The 18,008-nt window shown below is 59.9% G+C and overlaps 1 protein-coding gene across 2 annotated transcripts; it reads left to right on the top strand.

Moving 5' to 3' along the window:
- The first annotated feature begins 264 nt into the window (after nucleotides 1-264).
- CLPTM1L (CLPTM1 like) lies at nucleotides 265-13,062 on the top strand. 2 transcript variants are annotated; one of them, XM_059061793.2, is made up of 17 exons: nucleotides 265-501; nucleotides 888-988; nucleotides 1,993-2,182; nucleotides 3,682-3,830; nucleotides 4,951-5,029; nucleotides 5,322-5,439; nucleotides 5,650-5,744; nucleotides 6,242-6,326; nucleotides 7,264-7,367; nucleotides 8,217-8,282; nucleotides 9,252-9,302; nucleotides 10,086-10,168; nucleotides 10,643-10,677; nucleotides 11,087-11,142; nucleotides 11,220-11,264; nucleotides 11,962-12,077; nucleotides 12,564-13,062. In XM_059061793.2, exons 1-17 carry the CDS (start codon nucleotides 340-342, stop codon nucleotides 12,646-12,648), a joined length of 1,620 nt encoding a protein of 539 aa, XP_058917776.1. In that variant the 5' UTR covers nucleotides 265-339; the 3' UTR covers nucleotides 12,649-13,062. The 2 variants fall into 2 exon arrangements, with proteins under 2 accessions (XP_058917776.1, XP_066886868.1); XM_067030767.1 differs by having other exon boundaries at nucleotides 271-501; nucleotides 11,045-11,142.
- Nucleotides 13,063-18,008: the final 4,946 nt, after the last annotated feature.

Genomic DNA, 18,008 nt, shown 5'->3' with positions numbered 1-18,008 from the left:
TGACGTCAGCGCCGCGCCACTCAGGCAGGCGTGCGCGCTTGCGCAGAGGAGGCGGGACTACGCTTCCCAGGGTGCCGCGCGGCGCGCCCACTTCCGGCGGACGGCGCGGGCCCGGAAGCGGCGCACCGGCGAATCCCGCAGCGACAGGTCGGCGGCGGCAGCGGCGGCGGGAGCATGCGGAGCTGCTGGCTGCCCGTGGTGCGCGGCGCGTTCTTTCCCCGGCGGTGGCGGCGGCGCGCGGCGGCTCTCGCGTGAGCGGCGGCGGCCGGAGCGGCCGGCAGGGCCCGCGGCTGCGAAGCGGGCCGGACCGGGCCGGGCGGCGGCGGCAACGGCGCCGCCATGTGGAGCGGCCGCAGCTCCTTCACCAGCCTGGTCGTGGGCGTGTTCGTGGTGTACGTGGTGCACACCTGCTGGGTCATGTATGGCATCGTCTACACCCGCCCGTGCACCGGCGACGGCAACTGCATCCAGCCCTACTTGGCGCGGAGACCCAAGCTGCAGGTGAGCGCGGGCCTTCGCACCTAACCTCTGACCTCGGGCTGGGCGGGGCCGGGCCCTTCGCACCTGAACCTGACCAGGTCTGGGCTGAGTCCTCTCCTCCCCGCCCCTGAATCCTAAAGCTCCTGACCCCGCACGCTGGCCCCCGTGCCCCTCTTCACCCCATCACAAGGCGTCCAGAGTCCCTGTACCCCTGCTCCGTTCATCAGGCAGCCACACACTTTGGCAGGTTGTTCCTGTGCAGCAGGCGCGTCCCGGAGCTTCCTGTCACCGGGCGGAGTTGTGTCCCTTGGGGAGTTAAGATGCATCTTTCCCTGTGTGGCTGGTCAGGTTTCTGTGTGCTTTCTGCGGGGGCCTTGCCCAGCTGACTTGGTTGACGTCCTTTCCAGCTCAGCGTGTACACCACCACACGGTCCAACCTGGGTGCCGAGAACAACGTGGACCTGGTCTTGAACGTGGAGGACTTTGACGTGGAGTCCAAATTTGAAAGGTATGGCTGTGGACAGGGTGACAGGCAGGCATCATCGACGTTGAGATTGTTGACAGGTCAGCGTTCTGCCCCTGAGAAGGGCACCACGGAGAAGCAGCATCACCGGCCGTCTCGCGCACGGTAGAGCGTTTTCATTGCAGGCGTGTGTGATGCGCACACAAGCAAACTTTGTTTTACCTGAAAGTGGCAGATGCCGAGTTTGTCCTTTAGGAAGTAGCTTACCCAGCATCTGACAGCTGTGGGATACGGTGCGGCCCCGGGAGCTTCCAGAGGAGTGGGGTTATGGTAGGGACTACGTGGGGAGCAGATCTTACACACGCAGTTTCCCACAGAGCACAACTTGTGTTTTCTTGGCAGAAGTGCTTCAGTTATGTCGTCTAGAAGGCAAAAGGGAGGGGGACAGAGGAAAGAATTTAGCCGAAAATCATAATTAATTGAAATGTAATTTTACAACAGAGCAAGCACTATAAACGTCGACGTCTGTAGAGTGACTCTTTGAAGCTGTATTTAAAGCTATGGTTCTAGTTTTTTAAATTCCAGCAAGTTTAATTTAAAGACGATGTGTTTGACACAAGTTCTCTTCTTCCCTCTTGGTTGTCTGGGAGGTGTCAGAGTGAGCACTGGGGTGCGTGGTTTCTTGCAGGACACACCTCCTCTAGCCGCCGGCCCATCGTCCCTCGGAGAGCTGCCACAGGGGTGGTGCAGGGGGCGGGGCACACGTGTTTGGTGTTGGCCCCCTTAGCCTGTGACCTCAGCGCCCGGAACGCAGGCCTTTCACCTTTTGGGCAGCTGCCGTGCTTTCAGGGTGTGTTCCATAAATGTGCGCCCTCAGGACTTCAGTAACATCCAGGTAGCTGGGTTCCGTTTTTAGTATTTCTCAGCTAAAATTAGTTGGTTTTGGTTTGAAACAACATTTTTAATAGAAATATTTGCACGGTCTCCACTGTGTGTGCATACACAACATAACGTGTACGTAGTTGAAGTCATCATTTGTTTTGTTGCAGGACGGTCAATGTTTCTGTTCCAAAGAAAACCAGGAACAACGGGACGCTGTATGCCTACGTCTTTGTCCATCACGCTGGCGTCCTGCCCTGGCACGACGGGAAGCAGGTGCACCTCGTGAGCCCACTGACCACCTACATGGTCCCCAAGCCAGAAGAGGTCAACCTGCTCACTGGGGAATCTGCCACACAGGTGAGCGGTGCCGGCTGAAGGAAACCCGCGGACCCCCTTGTGGTTCACATACACGTGTCTGCACGGACAGTCTGCATCTGGCGCTAGACTGACTGCTGGGAAGTGAAGCGATCAGATGTTTTTGGTACATACATTGTCAGCTCGGTAACTTCTCATGGGTTTGCAGATAAATTTATGTCAGATTAGTGACATGCAGTTTAAGTAGTTCAATGATTTTTGTTTACTAATTTTTCTGGCTGTGCCGTGCAGCATGCGGGATCTTAGTTCCCCAACCAGGGGTCGAACCCGTGCCCCTTGTAGTGGAAGCGTGGAGTCTTAACTAGTGGATCGCCGGGGAAGCCTGTTCAGTGATTTTCTTTACCCAGATTCCTTCTCAGGCCACAGGACCTCTCAGGCCCCAGGGAGTGTGTGTGTACCTCAGTGGGTCCAGGGCAGCCCCTTCTGCAGAGCTCAGCTGCAGTCAGAACTTAGAGTTGGGAGATACTGCACTGTGTGTAGGACAGGACAACGCTTGAATATTTGTTCTAAGGATATAACTCAACATTATGAAAAAGGTGGTGTGCAAATTGTATCTTTTCCACCCATAGGAAGCTGTACGTACAGGGAAAGGCTGGAGATGGCATATACGCGGTCATTACCGCAGTGGAGGGTGGGACAGAAGGACCCTGGTGTTCGGGTCCACGTTGAATGCAAGTGAAGTCATCCGCGCCAGGGGCGGCAGCTTTCCGGGATGTGTCTGCAGCTGCGTGTCTCCTGTGTGTCCTTGGAAAGACCCCTCAGTTCTGTTTCCCTGGGGACCGCACGACACTGCCTCATGGGACTTTCTGGGGTGCCAGGCGGTGGTGTGAAGGGTGAAGGAGTCTCTGGAACTTATAGGTGCTGAATAAACGTTAGCTATCGCTACTCCTCGGCAGGCAGTTTTTAGCGTAACTATTAGTGCTGCATTGTAGCTTTAGGGAGGAGGTAGATCTTAATAGAATGACACGGTTCACAGAGCTTCTCAGTTAGATCTGAAATCAGGATTTCCCTGCCGGGCAGTTTGTTTCTGAGTTCAGTAGCTTTAGGCTTGTTCCCTGCATATGGACATGCCCCTTTCCAGACAGTGGGGTGGAGCTGGTTTAGAAGCGCCTCCCTTCAGCCTCCTTGCAGAGGGCGGGGCTCTCAGCTCCAGCGCCGCCTGCAGATGTGCCGGAGGCTCGTCCTTCTCGGGATCCCTGCTCCGGACAAGGGCCCGAGATGGGAGGCAGTGAGATCCAGGACCCCACGGTGCGAAACAGCACGCCGCTTGGCTTCTGCTGCGAGAAGGCGGTGCGGGCGCGAGAGTCGGGGAGCTGGCAGCCGTGGATCCCCCCCGAGCCCCGCTGGCCCTGCGCACGGTTGGGTTCTCGGCTCGTGGGCTGTCCCCGGTGAAGGCGCCGGCACCCTGCTGCCTCAGACCCCCCCGCGCCCCTCCCGCCCCAGCCTTGGCCTTTGCCTGCTAAGTCAGCCCTTACATGTAGCGGCAGGTCGAGGCTGAGAAGAGGCCAGCAAGTGCCCTGGACGAACCCGTGTCTCACTGGAGACCGAGGCTGACCCTGAACGTGATGGTGGACGACTTCGTCTTTGACGGGGCCTCCCTGCCGGCGGATGTGCAGCGATACATGAAGATGTGAGTGCTGCTGCTCTGGCCGCGGAGCTGAGGCCCAGGCGGCGGGAAGGCCACCGTAGTTCAAGTTCACTTGCCCAGCTTTGCGCGTCGCTCGTTCACTCCCTGAGCGGACAGCAAAGGGGTGGCCTGGTGGGTGGGGGCTGGAGGGATCGTGGCCGGCCAGAGTCCTCCAGCAGATGGGCTGCGCCGACACTCCCGAGCCCTGTCTGTGACGAGGGGCGGGGGGTACTTCCTGGAGCGCCCCAGCCTGTCCCTCCTCCCTGGGGGTCTTGCTGACCACGGCTGCCGCCGGGATATGGAAGGGAAACGATGACACGGCAGGCAGTCTTCTTGCCCTTTGCTCTTGGCAAAAGCTGGAAGGGGAAATGGAGAGCCGTGACGAGACCCTATCCGTCTGCGCCCTGCACAGGAGGTTTTCTCCCGTGTGCGTCCTGTTAGCTCTGACTCGATTACCTTTGCTTAAAAATTGATTGTTAGGTTGTTTTGTTCCCGTCACTTGCTATTGTAAGCGTGACTGTTAAAATTGGCTGACTTAGATTACCCCGCGTCTCTACACTTCAGGGAGCCCCCCTGTGAGATCACAGCCTGTCACTGGGTCGTCACACAGCACCTAGAAATGGCTCTGCTGAGAATTGTTTCCTTCTTCAGTTTCCAGGGGGTCCTGCGGTGGCGTCATGAGGTTTCTCCTTTTGTAAAACTAAAGTCTAATTTCTGAACACGTGATCCATGCACACGGTTGAGAGTGAGAAAGGCTCAGAAGGGTCATGGGGTGAAAGCCAGGCGTGGAGGGTAGCTGGGTATTGGCTTCTCACCACGCCGCGGGCTGCCCCGTGTCGGCACACACGCGGCCCCTGGCTTCCCCTCGCGTCCCGAGTGGCGTTCCACTGTGCGCCCGGTCCCCACCTCCTCCCGGTGGCAGCCGTGCAGGGGAAGAACGTAGCTCACGGCGCCCCTGCTGCCCTGGGGAGGCGTGTCCTGGGACTCTTGCGACCAGAAGCCACTGAGGATGCCGGGGGGGCGGGGTGGTGAGCTCTGTGAGGTGGCCCAGCGTCTTGGGGCCGCCTTCGGTCCTGGGGGCCCGGGAGCTCGCTGCGGCCTTGAGATGGCTCCGATCCCCCAGGATCCGGCTGGGGAAGACGGTGCACTACCTGCCCATCCTGTTCATCGACCAGCTCAGCAGCCGGGTCAAGGACCTCACGGTGAGTGGCCAGGGCTCCCTCGGGCCTGTGCGCGGCTCGGCCGCTCGGCCGGGCCCCCAGCTTCCGCCCAGGAGGCGCCAGCGCCCGGGGCTGTGGTCGCGAGAGACGCGCAGGGCCCGGGTGGTGGGTGGGAGGTCAGGGTGCCAGGGCTTCCTGGGCGAGGCGCCCTGCCGGGGCTCCGAGGACAGCTGGGGCTGGGGCCCCACCGGAGAGGAGGGCAGGGGAGACGCGGCCCTGGGTCCGGGCAGAGCAGCGTGCGTGGGGCTGGGCTGTCACGGCGCCCTCCCCGCAGGTCATCAACCGCTCCACCACCGAGCTGCCCCTCACCGTGTCCTACGACAAGATCTCACTGGGGCGGCTGCGCTTCTGGATCCACATGCAGGACGCCGTGTTCTCGCTGCAGCAGTTCGGTGAGGCCGCTGGGCGGGCACCCCAGGTTCAGGGGGTCAGTCAAGCCCGGGAGCCCTGGAGCCCGGCCTCCGTTCCGCCTGTGAGATTGTCCCCCTTGAAGGGCCACGTTTGGCCCGAGGAGCTCTTCCTGCTGATGAGATGTAACCCTGCCAGGGCTCTGGTGTGGGGTTGGCGTCGTCCGTCTCACGCGGGGTCTCGGTCCTTTGCAGGGTTTTCAGAGAAGGACGCTGACGAAGTGAAAGGGATTTTCGTCGACACCAACTTGTATTTCTTGGCGCTGACCTTCTTCGTGGCCGCATTCCACGTGAGTGCTCCCGGGCCCCCAGCGGGGCTGCCCCCACCCCGCTCAGGAGAGGGTCTGCACCTCAGGCTCCGACCAGCTGAAGGACCTGGGGCTTCGTCTGCTGCTTTTGGAAGCTTTGTGAAAACAAATCCAAAACCAGCGAGATCAACGAACGACTTTGCAAAATAAGCGTCTCCTTGTACAGGGAGGTGTGGTGTGGCAGTTCAGAGAGTGACGGATCAGCCCTGCCGGGAGAAGCCCTGTTAGACACAGAGGCTGGCTGCTGCTGGGGAAAGCCAGCCTGGGGGCTCGGGGTCCGGGGGCGGGACTGAGGCCGCGAGGCACGGGCGCCGAGCTGCAGCCGGATCCCAAGGCCTGGGAACTGGCCGCCAGTGAAGCCAAATCTCGCCAGAGCTGTGCCGGGAGGCACGGGTGTTACCGAAAGGCCAGCATCTCGGGTCGAGCCCGGGCTTGTGTACACAGCTTGAGGGGTCATCGCTGTCCTGTTTTCTTTCCAGCTGCTTTTTGATTTCCTAGCGTTTAAAAATGACATCAGTTTCTGGAAGAAAAAGAAGAGCATGATCGGAATGTCCACCAAAGCAGGTAGGTGCTCTCAGAACTTGCCCCCATCCTCGGGACCTGTCCGACCGCTGGCTGATACAGGCAGGTGATAAAGCTCGTTTTGAAACCTACAGTTTGCGATCGCCCGTGGCCAGCGTGGCTCTTGTTCGGGAGGGGCTTTTCGATCACCTGTGGTAGCAACCCGGGGGGGTGCTGTCTCCGCAGTCGTGAGGGTCACAGAAGCCGGGGACCGTGGCGGGCAGGTGACACGGATGCCGGTTCTTCGTGCCCGTCTGTGTCGGTTCACAGCCTTGCTCGGCTCCCAAGCTGGGTTTCCAGCAAGAGACGGTTCTTTTCCTCCTGCGGAAGTGACACCCAAGTGGGTGGTCTGGGATGCTGCGGGGGCCCCCGAGTCCAGAGTCCATGTCTCGGGGTCTTGTGTCATGACCTCTGGCTTCCTTGGAGCGGAGGTTCCCCTGCTGAGCCCTCCTGCCACCTCCCGTGGCCTTTTCAGCCTGTGGCATGAGCGGGGCTTGTGGGTCCCGGGGCCTGAGCTCCTGGCGGGGAGCGCCCTACAGGGAGTGTTTCCACGGCTGTGGTATCTCCTAAAGCACAACCTGGAAGGACAAAGCGCAGCTTTTAAAGGACAGATGCAGGCTCTGCAGGGCCAGTGTGAAAGCAGGAAAGCCTGGGATTAGAGTGCAGGATCCCTGTCAGGAACCAGTTTTCTCAGCACACCTCCTGTGCCTTTTGCGTCTGTAAGTGTAACTTAACACACGTTCACCTGCTGAGGTTGCCTTCTGTTGGATCCGTAGCCTTTTGTAATCACTTTGCATTTCCCGTCGCCGCCTGTGGTCCGCGGTTCCTTTCTCGTGGACGAAGGGCTAGAAGCGGTTAGGGTGCTGGTGCGCGAGGGGGCCGTGGGCAAGGCACGGTGGGGCCGTTCCCCAGGCCTCAGCACAGCCCCGTTTCTCCGCAGTGCTCTGGCGCTGCTTCAGCACCGTGGTCATCTTCCTGTTCCTGCTGGACGAGCAGACGAGCCTGCTGGTGCTGGTTCCTGCGGGCATCGGAGCTGCCATCGAGGTGAGCTGCCCACCGGGGCGCCGGTCTGAGCGCCGTGTCTGTGGTTCCGGGGCCCAAGCGCTCGGCGCAGTCGGAACCCGCGTCACTGCCGAAGGAGTGGCCGCCGGCCCGGGAGCAGGGCGAGGGCACGCCTGCCGCGGCTTCTCGGGCAGAGCCGCCGATGCTCGTGGCCCAGCAGCCTCAGCTCGCCCCGTCCGTCCGGGGGACGTGCCGACACGGTGGCTGAAGCGCGGGCAGCTCTGGCTGCGCTGGACGCCGTGCGAAGCAGAACGTGTGATGCAGGGGCAGTGGAGGGGGCGGCGGGCCTCTGGCACCACCCTGACCGGGGCCCTCAGCCGTGGTCGTGTTCCGGGGTCCCTGCCAGTGGGCACTGGCTCACACAGCCGTCGGGTTGGGGGCCGCGCTGGCGGGACCCCCCTGTGGGCACCAGTCACCGTGCGGAACCGACCTCACGGCCGTGGTGCGGGTCCCACGTTAGGGAGGCTCCTGGAGAGACCCGCCACAGCAGGGCACGGGACTTGGGGTCCCCTGGGGAGCAGAAAGAAGGTGCCAGGGCGAATCTGGGGACGGGTGGGGTGGGGCGTCAGTGCAGGTGGGCTGGGCGGCGGTCCCGGGGAGGTGGTGGGGTCCACGTGGGCGCACAGACCGGGTGGGTGAGGGCTGGAGGCCGGGGCCGTCCCGGGCGTACCCGCCGGCAAGCGTGACGAGCAGCGGGTAGCCGAGGGGTCGGGCTGGGCTGGGGCGCGAGGGGCCTGTGCGGCCCATGCCCTGGTCCGTCGCCATCCGAGGAGCAGGTCCTGGCTTCTCCCTGGTCCTGGAACCTGAGCTGTGGATTTTTCAACTTCTCAGCTGTGGAAAGTGAAAAAGGCCTTGAAGATGGCTGTCATCTGGAGAGGCCTGAGGCCCACGTTTCAGGTGGGGACCCAGCCGCGTCCCCTCGGGGATCTCAACTCCTCCCGCTTCTCCCAGCCCACCCTCTTCACGTTTCGGCCGGTCTGCTCGTGCAGCCTGACTGCTGATGTGTTTCCTAGTTGCGTCCTGATGAGATGCAGGGCCCCGTGAGGGCAGGGGATCGTCACGTGGTCACGTTGCTGACCTTCCGACCCCGAGAGCAGCTTGTCACCTGCAGACCAGCGGGGAGATGCAGGGCCGTCTCGGGGCGGGTGGGCGGGTCACCGCACCTCTCTGCAGCTCTGCCCACGAGCCTCCGGGGCTCTCCGGTGCACCCGGGGTCCCCGCTCGTAGACCCAGCACCGAGCGCGCAGAGCAGCACCTTCGCCTCCGTGAGCAGACAGGACGCTGGTCGGCCGGGCTCGGGGTGGGACTCCCCACGCCTGCGGGGGTGTGACGCCGCCTCATGACAGCTCAGCTCCTAGCTTCCCAAAGAGCTGCCCTTGGGTGTGGAGTTTCCCGGGCAGGTTCCGGCAGGGGCTGGGCGTCAGCGGGGTTTACCGTCGGGCAGCTCCTTCTGCTCTCTGTGACGGCGCTTGGGGTTTACGACACTCCAGGTTTCCAGGTCAAGGGCAGGTCACTCGGAGACGGGACGCAGCTCCTCTTGATCTAAGTCAGCCCAGTGAACCCACTTTGATCGAAGAGCAGTGTCGTCACTGCAGAACTCAGCGGCACTGGGAACGGAGCGGCGCGGGCGGTGAAGCACAGGGTTACGGGCCGGCTTCCGCCTCGTGTCCCGCACACTGTGGCTCGCGGGCTGGGGCCGTCGGGTCCTCTGCACCCCCGGCTCTGAAGCGGGGGGGCTGCCGTGCCTGGGCTGAGAGTTCCTGCCTCTCAGCCTGCAGCCCCGTCCCTCCCTCCGTGGTAGCCCAGCTGAGCCCAGATGCCTGCCTGCTCCGCGATTTGACGTGGTTGTGTTGAATTTTGTTGCAGTTTGGCACTTACAGTGAATCTGAGAGGAAAACCGAGGAGTATGACACTCAGGTGAGCGGTGATCTAGGGCGCGCGTGCCTCCCTGGAGGTGGTGTCCTGGCTGCGACCGTCCCCGCGGAGAAGCTGTGTCCTGGAGCCAAGACCCCCAGGGAGACTGCCTGCTTGCTTGCCTGGGGTTTCTGACCCGGGAGGGAGGCCGGGGGCGCCTCTGCTTCCCAGCCCCTGCGGGCGCCCGTGCTGAGTCCGGTACCGCCGGGAGATGTCTTATTCCCGGTGGGCGGCCGTGGGGCTGCGAGCTGAGCCTCTCCTCTGTCCCTGAGACGTGGTGACCCCACAGGCTCCGCGTCCTAGGCCGTCGGAGTGCCCCTGCCGAGGGGAGCTGTGGTGTTCAGTTTGATTCAATACACGTTTCCCGAGCAGGGATGATTTTATTTTCTGCTTTAATGGGCATCGACTGCATCCCAGTTTTTATTGGGTTTTTGATAAAGTTCAAACTGCGGTAGTTGGAAGGCAGCTCCTAAACTCGGCGTTCTGGGAGCATTTCTTCAGAGTTCTTTCCAAGACGTTTAGTCATTTCTCTGCCCTGGGTCGGTCTGTCGGTTTGGCTGTTTTTCACGGGCCGGTGTTGTCACTGTTTCCTCTGCTGTGCGGTCTTCATGGTGGCCGTTCTGTGGGGTTTGCACAAATGCTCACTGACACACATCCTCCACACAGACTAGCTTCGCTTCCCTAAACGTCCTGGGTGTTTTCCCCGTTTCTGTCTGTGAGTTCCATCGAGAAAGTTTACGCAGGTTTGATGGTGGACTCTCGCTGGACGTTTTCTGTTCCCCGTAGGCCATGAAATACTTGTCGTATCTGCTCTACCCTCTCTGCATCGGGGGCGCCGTCTATTCTCTGCTGAACGTCAGATACAAGAGGTAGGACGTCGCCCTTGCGACTCTTCAGCTGGAGCCCAGGCTCGCTGACGGGCCGGCAGCGAGGCCGGTGCGGGGACGCCCCTCGGCCGCAGTCGGGCCTGCCGGCGCTGCGCGGCCCTCTGGCCCTTGCGGGGTCGGGGACGCTCCCGGGAGCAGGCCTCGGGCTGGAACACACCGCCCGGGGCCAGAGGGGCCGAGGCGTCCACGGGCATCCGTGGTTCCCCGTCTCACCGGAAGTCGTGGAGGAAAGTCCGTAGGTGCCGAGTCTCTGCCCTCATCTTGGCGAGGGTTCCTGGCAGGCCGCTCCCCGAGCAGGTTGCCCCCGGCCAGCCCGCAGGCTCCCGGGACCGTGGCGAGCAGACCCCAGCCCTGCGGCTGGCGCTGGAGGGCGGGAGGGCGTGCGGGGCTCGGCGGTGAGCGGAGGCTGTGGCGCCGGGGCCTGCGCCTCCGCCGTCACCCGCTCCTTCCTTCCAGCTGGTACTCCTGGTTGGTGAGCAGCTTCGTCAACGGTGAGTCCGCGGCCTCCCGTCCCCGAGCCAGCGGCCCGCTGCGGGGAGGGGTCCCGGTCAGGCCCCGCCCCGCCCCGCCCCGTGGGCTCCAATGCGGGCCCGCGGGACGGGCCGTGGGCGGTGTGCGCTCCGCGGAATGTCGCAGGGCACGCCAGAGCCCCAGCCCCCAGCCCTGCGTCCCGGAGGAGCGCCCGCCCGTGCTGCGGGCGGCCGGGGCCGGGCTCGCGGGCGGGCTGCCGCCTCCTCCCGGTGTGGGCAGGGGCCGTCTCAGCCCCGCGGGCGGGTTGGGGGGGGGTTCACCGCGGGGCGCTGCCCTCGGGCGTGGGTGTCCGCCGGTCCTGAAGGCCCGTGGGGGGCGCGGCCGCAGGCCCGAGCACGACACGCGTCCCCGCGGCGCCTGTCTCCTCAGGAGTCTACGCCTTTGGCTTCCTCTTCATGCTGCCCCAGCTCTTCGTGAACTACAAGGTAAGACGCGGCCCCGCGGCCCCGCGCCCCCGGCGTCTCTGCGCCGCCCCTGACGTGCCCCGTCTCCCTGTCGGCAGATGAAGTCGGTGGCTCACCTGCCCTGGAAGGCCTTCACCTACAAGGTCAGTGCCTCGCCCGCGCGGGTCCCTCGGGACTTGCCCACAGGCTGGGCCGGGCGTCAGGCGGCCCTTCTGTGGAAGGGCGTCGGGGGCTCCTTTCAGGGAGAGGGCGCCCCGCGGCGACTCTGAAAGGCCAGGCTGCTCTGTCACAGCGGCGCGAGGTGTTCGCCGAGCTAGAGCCGCGCCGCTTCTTGCCCGCGCGAATCAAAGAGCAGGCAGATGCCCTTGACCCGGTGGCCAGGTTCCGGGGTGCCGGGCCCGTGTCCACCCAGACGGCGGGTCCGGCTTCCCGGGGCCGGGCTGGCCGGGGGCTGTCTTGGCGCGTCGGGGCCTGTCCCCCACACACCGGCAGGGCCCACACGGCCCTCCGGTGCTGTCGGCCGTGAGCCAGAGCAAGCGGCATTGGGGTGGGGGGACGGTTAGGACATCCTTCTGTCTTGGGAGCCGATCGGCCCTTCTTGGGCAGGCGGCCCCGTGATAGCCTGACTCCCGGGTGGTGCTCCTGGGTCCCGCGTGCCGAGAGCAGCTGGGCCGCGGGGTCTGTGCGAGGGGGGTACCCTGCGCGTCGGCGCCCCCCAGCCCCCAGCCGGCTCCCGCTTCGTGCGTGGCTCTGAGGGCACTGGGCGGCGTGAGTGCAGGGACGGGACCGGGCGGGCGGGCGGGCGCTGGGGCACCGTCCCACGGCCTCGCCCGCCCGCAGGCCTTCAACACCTTCATCGACGACGTGTTCGCCTTCGTCATCACCATGCCCACCTCCCACCGGCTGGCCTGCTTCAGGGACGACGTGGTGTTTCTCGTGTACCTTTACCAGCGATGGTGAGTGCCGGCCTGAGGTGCGGCTGCCCCGGTGGACTCGCTCGGGCCGCAGACCCACACCTGGTCCGGCGGGGGGCGGGGGGCGCCTGGCCCCGCCGCCGGAGCTCTGCTTTCTGTCTGATCTGATCGCCCCTCGAGGACGCGGCTCTCCTGCGGCGGGAGGGCCGCTCGCAACTGCCGTTCAGCGGAGCCCGACGGAGGAGCCGCCTCGGCCCTGTGCTGCGCGGCGGGGGCCTGGGGTCGGGTCCCCTGTGGACGTGTCCCAGCCCTGCCTCTCCTTGGCCATCACTGTCCCCGTCCTCTCATCGGCCTCGAGAGCAGAGCTCTGGCCTGACCGTCACGAGAACATCAGGAGGGCACGAGGCAAACCCACGTGCACCTCTCCCGTGGTGAACCGAGTGTGCAGGTCTGGGCCGTCGTGCGCCCAGGGCACGCGCACGCGTCTGTCCAAGCAGCTGGCGTGACGCACGCGCGGTCTCGTTGCAGGCTTTATCCCGTGGATAAGAGCAGAGTGAACGAGTTCGGGGAGTGCTACGAGGGGAATCCCCGGCAGAAGCCTCACGCGGACTGAGCCCGACCCTGGCTGCCCGCAGCCGCGCAGAGGCTTCGGTGGGGCGTCCTGACATCGTGCCCCCTGCGCTGCCAAAACCCCGAACGTCCCCCGCGTCCCCGGGTTCCATCACGCCGCGTCCGACGGGAGCCGGCAGCACTGCCGCCGCTGCCCGCGCGGACGTCTGTCCGGTCGCCGTGGCCGGGGGAGCATCCGGTGCTGGCGGGGGCTGCGCTGTCACCGCCCTGCCCCCACCCGGGGGAGTTCGTCTCGGGGTCTGTAAACAGTCCTTGAGGGCATATCAGACGTCTCTTTGAATCCATTCCGTGCAGACTCCGGGGTCAAATGGCTTTTTTCCTTTCTGTTTAAAATTTGACTATTTTAAGGCTTAATGTATGTATGTTTCTATTTTAAAATAAATTTCTCTGGCTGTAACACTTTTTTTGATCTGGTATAACATGTAAGGTTTCAGATGCTGGCATTTACCCCATTCCCAGAAATGAACATGTGATGTGGTTTTTCTCTGTTTGTTAAAAGGAGCAAATTTAAAGAATCTCTCAGGCCAGGACTGTTCTTAAAATGCCTGTGTGTGGTATTGAAGCCTAAGTCATCACAGTCCTGAGGGGTCAGGTGGATGGGGTTTTGTTAGAGAAACGCCCTGGGTAGCGCAGAGGGAGAAACAGGGCAGGAAGGCGTCTTCACCGACGGGACAGGGAAGGGCGAGATCTGGAGGGTGACGGAGTCGAGTCACGTTCAGTGAGGTCAGCTCCCGAGAGCCGGTTCTCACGGCGTGTGGACACACAGGCACACGCAGGAGAGGCGCGTACATAAGGCAGCGTCTCAGCCCCTGTGCCCGGCTCTGAATCCGGTCGTTCTCATCGATGGGATCGTTCCCTGGCGATGTCTACACTGGCAGCCTGTGGCCTCCAGAAGTTCATCATAGGGCCCCTCCCTGGGCAGAGCATGGAGCCGAGGCGGCTGGGCACCGGCTGGCATCTGGAGGTGGCTCTCAGGGTCAGGGCTGTGTGTCCTTCCCACAAGTCCTCACAGAGCCAGACAGAACTGCATCCAGAGGTCAGCGGCCAGCATGCACCACCCGTGTTTCAGCAGAGAAGCTGCTGACTTAGAATTCTTTACCCACTGAAGGTATGTCTCAGAATACATTTTAAAATGGGATTTACAGACATCCAAAAGCTGGAAGGATTCATCACAGCAAATCTGTGAGAAGTCACAGGGAGTCCTTCCATCAGGGATGAGGGCAGCAGGTACAAATCCGATCTGCACAAAGTAGGGGAAACCCCGGAAACAGCAACCACATTTGCAAGTACAGACTTATTTTCTTATGTAAATGATCTAAAAAATAACAAACCACTTAAAGCTAAAATAATAATGTTTTGTGAGGTTCATAACATGTAGCAGTAAAATGTGTGACAGCACAAAGGCCCGCAGGGAGGTTCTTGCACTGGGTGTGAAGATGTGATGTAACTCCAGGTGTATGGAGATGGGTTAGAGACAAGTGGCCTCTGAAACAAAGCAGCCAATAAGGAAGACAGAAACACTCAGCGCAGGAGAAGGCAGGACAATGTGGAAAGGAGCGAGAACAGTTGGGATGAGTTGAAACCAGTAGCAAAACTGAACGTTTAAACCCAGCTTGTTAATAATCACATTAAATGTAAATGGTTTAGACACCCCCAACTAAAAGGCAGAGATTACCAGACCAAATAAAAAAGCAGGACCCAAGAACCCGGACAGGTTAAAATCAAACACTGAGAGAAGATCCACCATGTTAACAGCAGGAAAAGTCTATTTTAGAGAAACAATATTACCAAGAAATAAGGTCTGTTCACAAAAATAAAGGTATCAGTTCATCAAAAGGACATAACAGTCCTAAGTGTTTATGTACCCAATAACAGAGCTTGAAAATAAATTAAGCAAAAATGTTTAGAAATGCAAGGAGAAATAGTGGAGTCCACAGTTAGAAGAGATTTCAATGCCATCTCAGTAATTGATAGAACAAGTATTAGGAAATCTCTGTAAGAACAGAGGAGACTTGAACACTTTCACTCTGCGTGACCTATTTACAGACACTCCACCCAACTTCAGAAGTGTACACATTCTTTTCAAGAGCATACAGAGCATTTACCAAGAAAGAATATTCTGGGCCATAAAACCAGCCTAAACAACATTTAAAATGCTTCAAGTCATACAAATTATGTTCTTTAGCCCCAGTAGAATTAAGTCAGAAATCAATAACAGAAAGATCTGGGAAAATCTCCAAATATTTGGAAATTAAATATCACCACTTTGAAATAAGCCATGAATCAAAGAGGAAACCAAAAGGGAAATAAGAAAGTATTTCGAAGTGAATGAAAATGAAAACACGAAATATCCACATTTGTGGTACTTGATGCGGAGATGGAGGCCCAGCTGAAACCATGCATAAGAGGGGTTTAGGGCACTAAAAACCTATAGCAGGAAAAGGTTTCCACATCCTCAGTTTCCACCTTACGAAACTAAGAGCAGATTAAACCCAAAGGAAGTAGGAGAACGTAACACGTATCAGAGCAGAAATCAGTGACACAGGAAAAAGACAATACTGGGACTTCCCTGGTGGTCCAGTGGTTAAGACTTCGCCTTCCAATGCAGGGGGTGTGGGCTCGATCCCTGGTCAGGGATCTAAGATCCCACATGCCTCAGGGCCAAAAAATCAAAACATAAAACAGAAGCAATATTGTAACAAATCCAATAAAGACTTTAAAAACGGTCCACATCAAAAAAAAAAATCTTTAGAAAAAGACAATAAGGAATATTAGTGAACTCGAAATCTTGTTCTTTGAGAAGATCAATAAAATGAATAAACCTCCAGCCAGACTAATTAGGAGGAAAAGAGTGAAAACGCAATCATAGCATCAGTTATGAGGGAGGTGACATCACCAGATTCTACACACGTTTAAAGAATAGTAAAGAATATCGGGGCAGCTTTGTGCCGATACAGCCAGACATGGACAAATGGACGAATCCCTGGAGAGACACAAACCACCCAAGCTCTCACAGGAAGAAACCTGAATAGCCCTGTCTCTTCTGAAAATTCAATTTGAAGTGAAACCTTTCTCACAAAGAACCTTAGAACCAGATGGCTTCTCGGTGCGTCCACCTGACATTTAGGGAAGAAGTGGTACCAGTGCTGCGATCGATCTTCCAGAAGTCTGAGCAGGATGGGGTGCTCCCCGACGCCCAAGCAGCATCACCGCACATCCAGGCCAGACAGGCCTCGTGGGAAGAATGTTTCCGGATGTTTCACTCTGACCCCACCTCAGTGCCACTCCCGCGGGCTCCTGGCCGTTTCTCCCGGAACCTCACGATTGAAGCCTCCTTCTCTCACACGTGCTTCCATTCCCTGGCCCGTGTTTCCTAGACCCGACCTTCCTTCCTTTAGAAGTCCGGCTGCTGGTAAGAGCCTTCCAGGCTCTTACGGGCCTTTACTTCACCCTTATCCTTGAAAGGGGCTCCCGGCGGATCGTGGTGCTTCTCCCGCCGCCTGCATTCCTTCCAGCGCCGCTGTGGCTTCTCCCCTCTGAGTCCGCGACGCTCTCTCTACCACGTGTGGCGTCCTCGTCATCTCCCTTCCCGTGTGTGATGCACTGATTCCAACAGCGTGTTCGAGTCTACCGTCGACAATGCGAGAGCCTTGGCCACTTTGCCCAGAAACGCCTCTTCCACACGTTTCTTCTCTGCTGAGATTTGTTCTGTTCTCTCCCCTGTTGTCAGCCTCCTTGCCCCTCTGTGCTGAAGGCAGTGTTGATTTCAGAGAGATCTATGTTTCTACAGTGCTCATTTTCTCGACTTTGGTACTTAGTTCATTTACTAAATTGTTCATTATTCAGTCACCTATATGGTTCCAGACGTTCTATTTGATTTTAATTTTGTTTACTAAACCTCCTGGTCTGTCTGAAGGGTCTTCTCCTCTGCCTGCTTTCCCACCTCTGGGTTTGGATAGAGGATGGGTCGGCACCCGTGGTGAATGTCCTTCGGTGGCTACAGAGTCTGCAGGCTTGGTCCTGCTGCTTTGCTTTTGTTGGGGGCCGTCCGCTCTCACTCACGGTACTTTGTCCTCCTGTGTGTCCAGAGGTTTTTGGTTGTGAGCTCATATTTGGTTAAGACTGATCTGTGGGAATCCTGAGGCCAAATGTGTGGGTGATTCCTTACAGGAAGGATTAAGGATCGTGTCCCATCTGCCGGGTCCTGGGCTCTGTGGGCAGAAACACCTTGAGACCCTCCGAGGCCCTGTGAGCCCGGGGTCCAGGGTGTCGCATCTGGGTTTTGTTCCAGGAGCCGTGGAAGGCTCTGGTGGGTGTGATACGCTCTCACTTGGGCTTTTCTGAGATCATTCCGGTGCTTCCTGGAGCGTGGCTGGCAGCCTGGAAGGAGCTGGAACCCAGCCACCCCTCCGCCTGCCCCCCACGGCCCCCTGAGCTGCAGCTGCCCTGCATCCTGACCGGGGACTGGGTGTGTCTGTGAGGAAGACCCTCCCCCCGCGCTCTCAGCGAAGCTCGGACCCCGGCCTCTTTTCTCCCCCTCCCCCCTCGCTCCTGCGACGGGCGGGGCAGAGCGGCCCCGTGGCCCACAGCTTCTCAGTGACCCTGGTGAGGACCCCCTCCGCTGAAGGGCTTTGTAGACGTCCCCCGCCCAGGCCCTGGGCCGTGCCCACTGGGGAAGTGGGACACGGCTGGGCTGGGAGAGATTAAAGGGCTTAATTCTGTAAGTAAATTCCACCATTCAGCATCCGAGTGGATAATTTTATCTCACCGCTTCCTTAGATTTCATCAAATAACTTTCAAGTGTGCAGAAAGCCAAAGGTGTGTGTATAACAGGAGCTGAACTGTGTTTGCCAAAGCGCGAGGACTAAATGCCCCGTTTGCAGGGATTTTTAGTCCTAAGCACTTTTTATTGGTTTTCAGAAGGTGGTTTAAGGTGCGAGAGAAAGCACACAAAGGCGTGGAAGCGGGTCCGAGGGACCTGAGGCCGAGCCGCAGGAGGAGATGAACGGCCTCGTCCGCTGGGAAACCGGGGCAGATGATTGTATCCCCCAGAGTCGCCCTCGGGGCGGGCAGTGAGCCTGTGGGCTGTGCCCCTGGGGCCCCCACCCAACTTGCTGCCTTTTCTCCTGGCTACGCTGTGTTGCCCCAGCGCCAGCTGGGTGTGCGGCGGGACGCCGTCCTGGCTCTGGCCCAGATTCTTGGGGGCCCCCGGAAGCCGCCACGCGGACCTGCAGCGTGGACGGTGACACCTGCCACCTCCTCCAGGGCCGCTAGGAGCTGCTGTGTGGGAAGTCGCTGTGCAAATCGTAAAGTTCCACGAAAACGAAGACCGTTCTTCATGTT

This window comes from Kogia breviceps, chromosome 4 (genome assembly GCF_026419965.1).
Source record: "Kogia breviceps isolate mKogBre1 chromosome 4, mKogBre1 haplotype 1, whole genome shotgun sequence".
In the NCBI taxonomy this organism is placed as follows: Eukaryota; Metazoa; Chordata; class Mammalia; order Artiodactyla; family Physeteridae; genus Kogia; species Kogia breviceps.
Note: the sequence above shows the minus strand (reverse complement) of the source record. Positions and strands in the feature narration are given on the sequence as shown.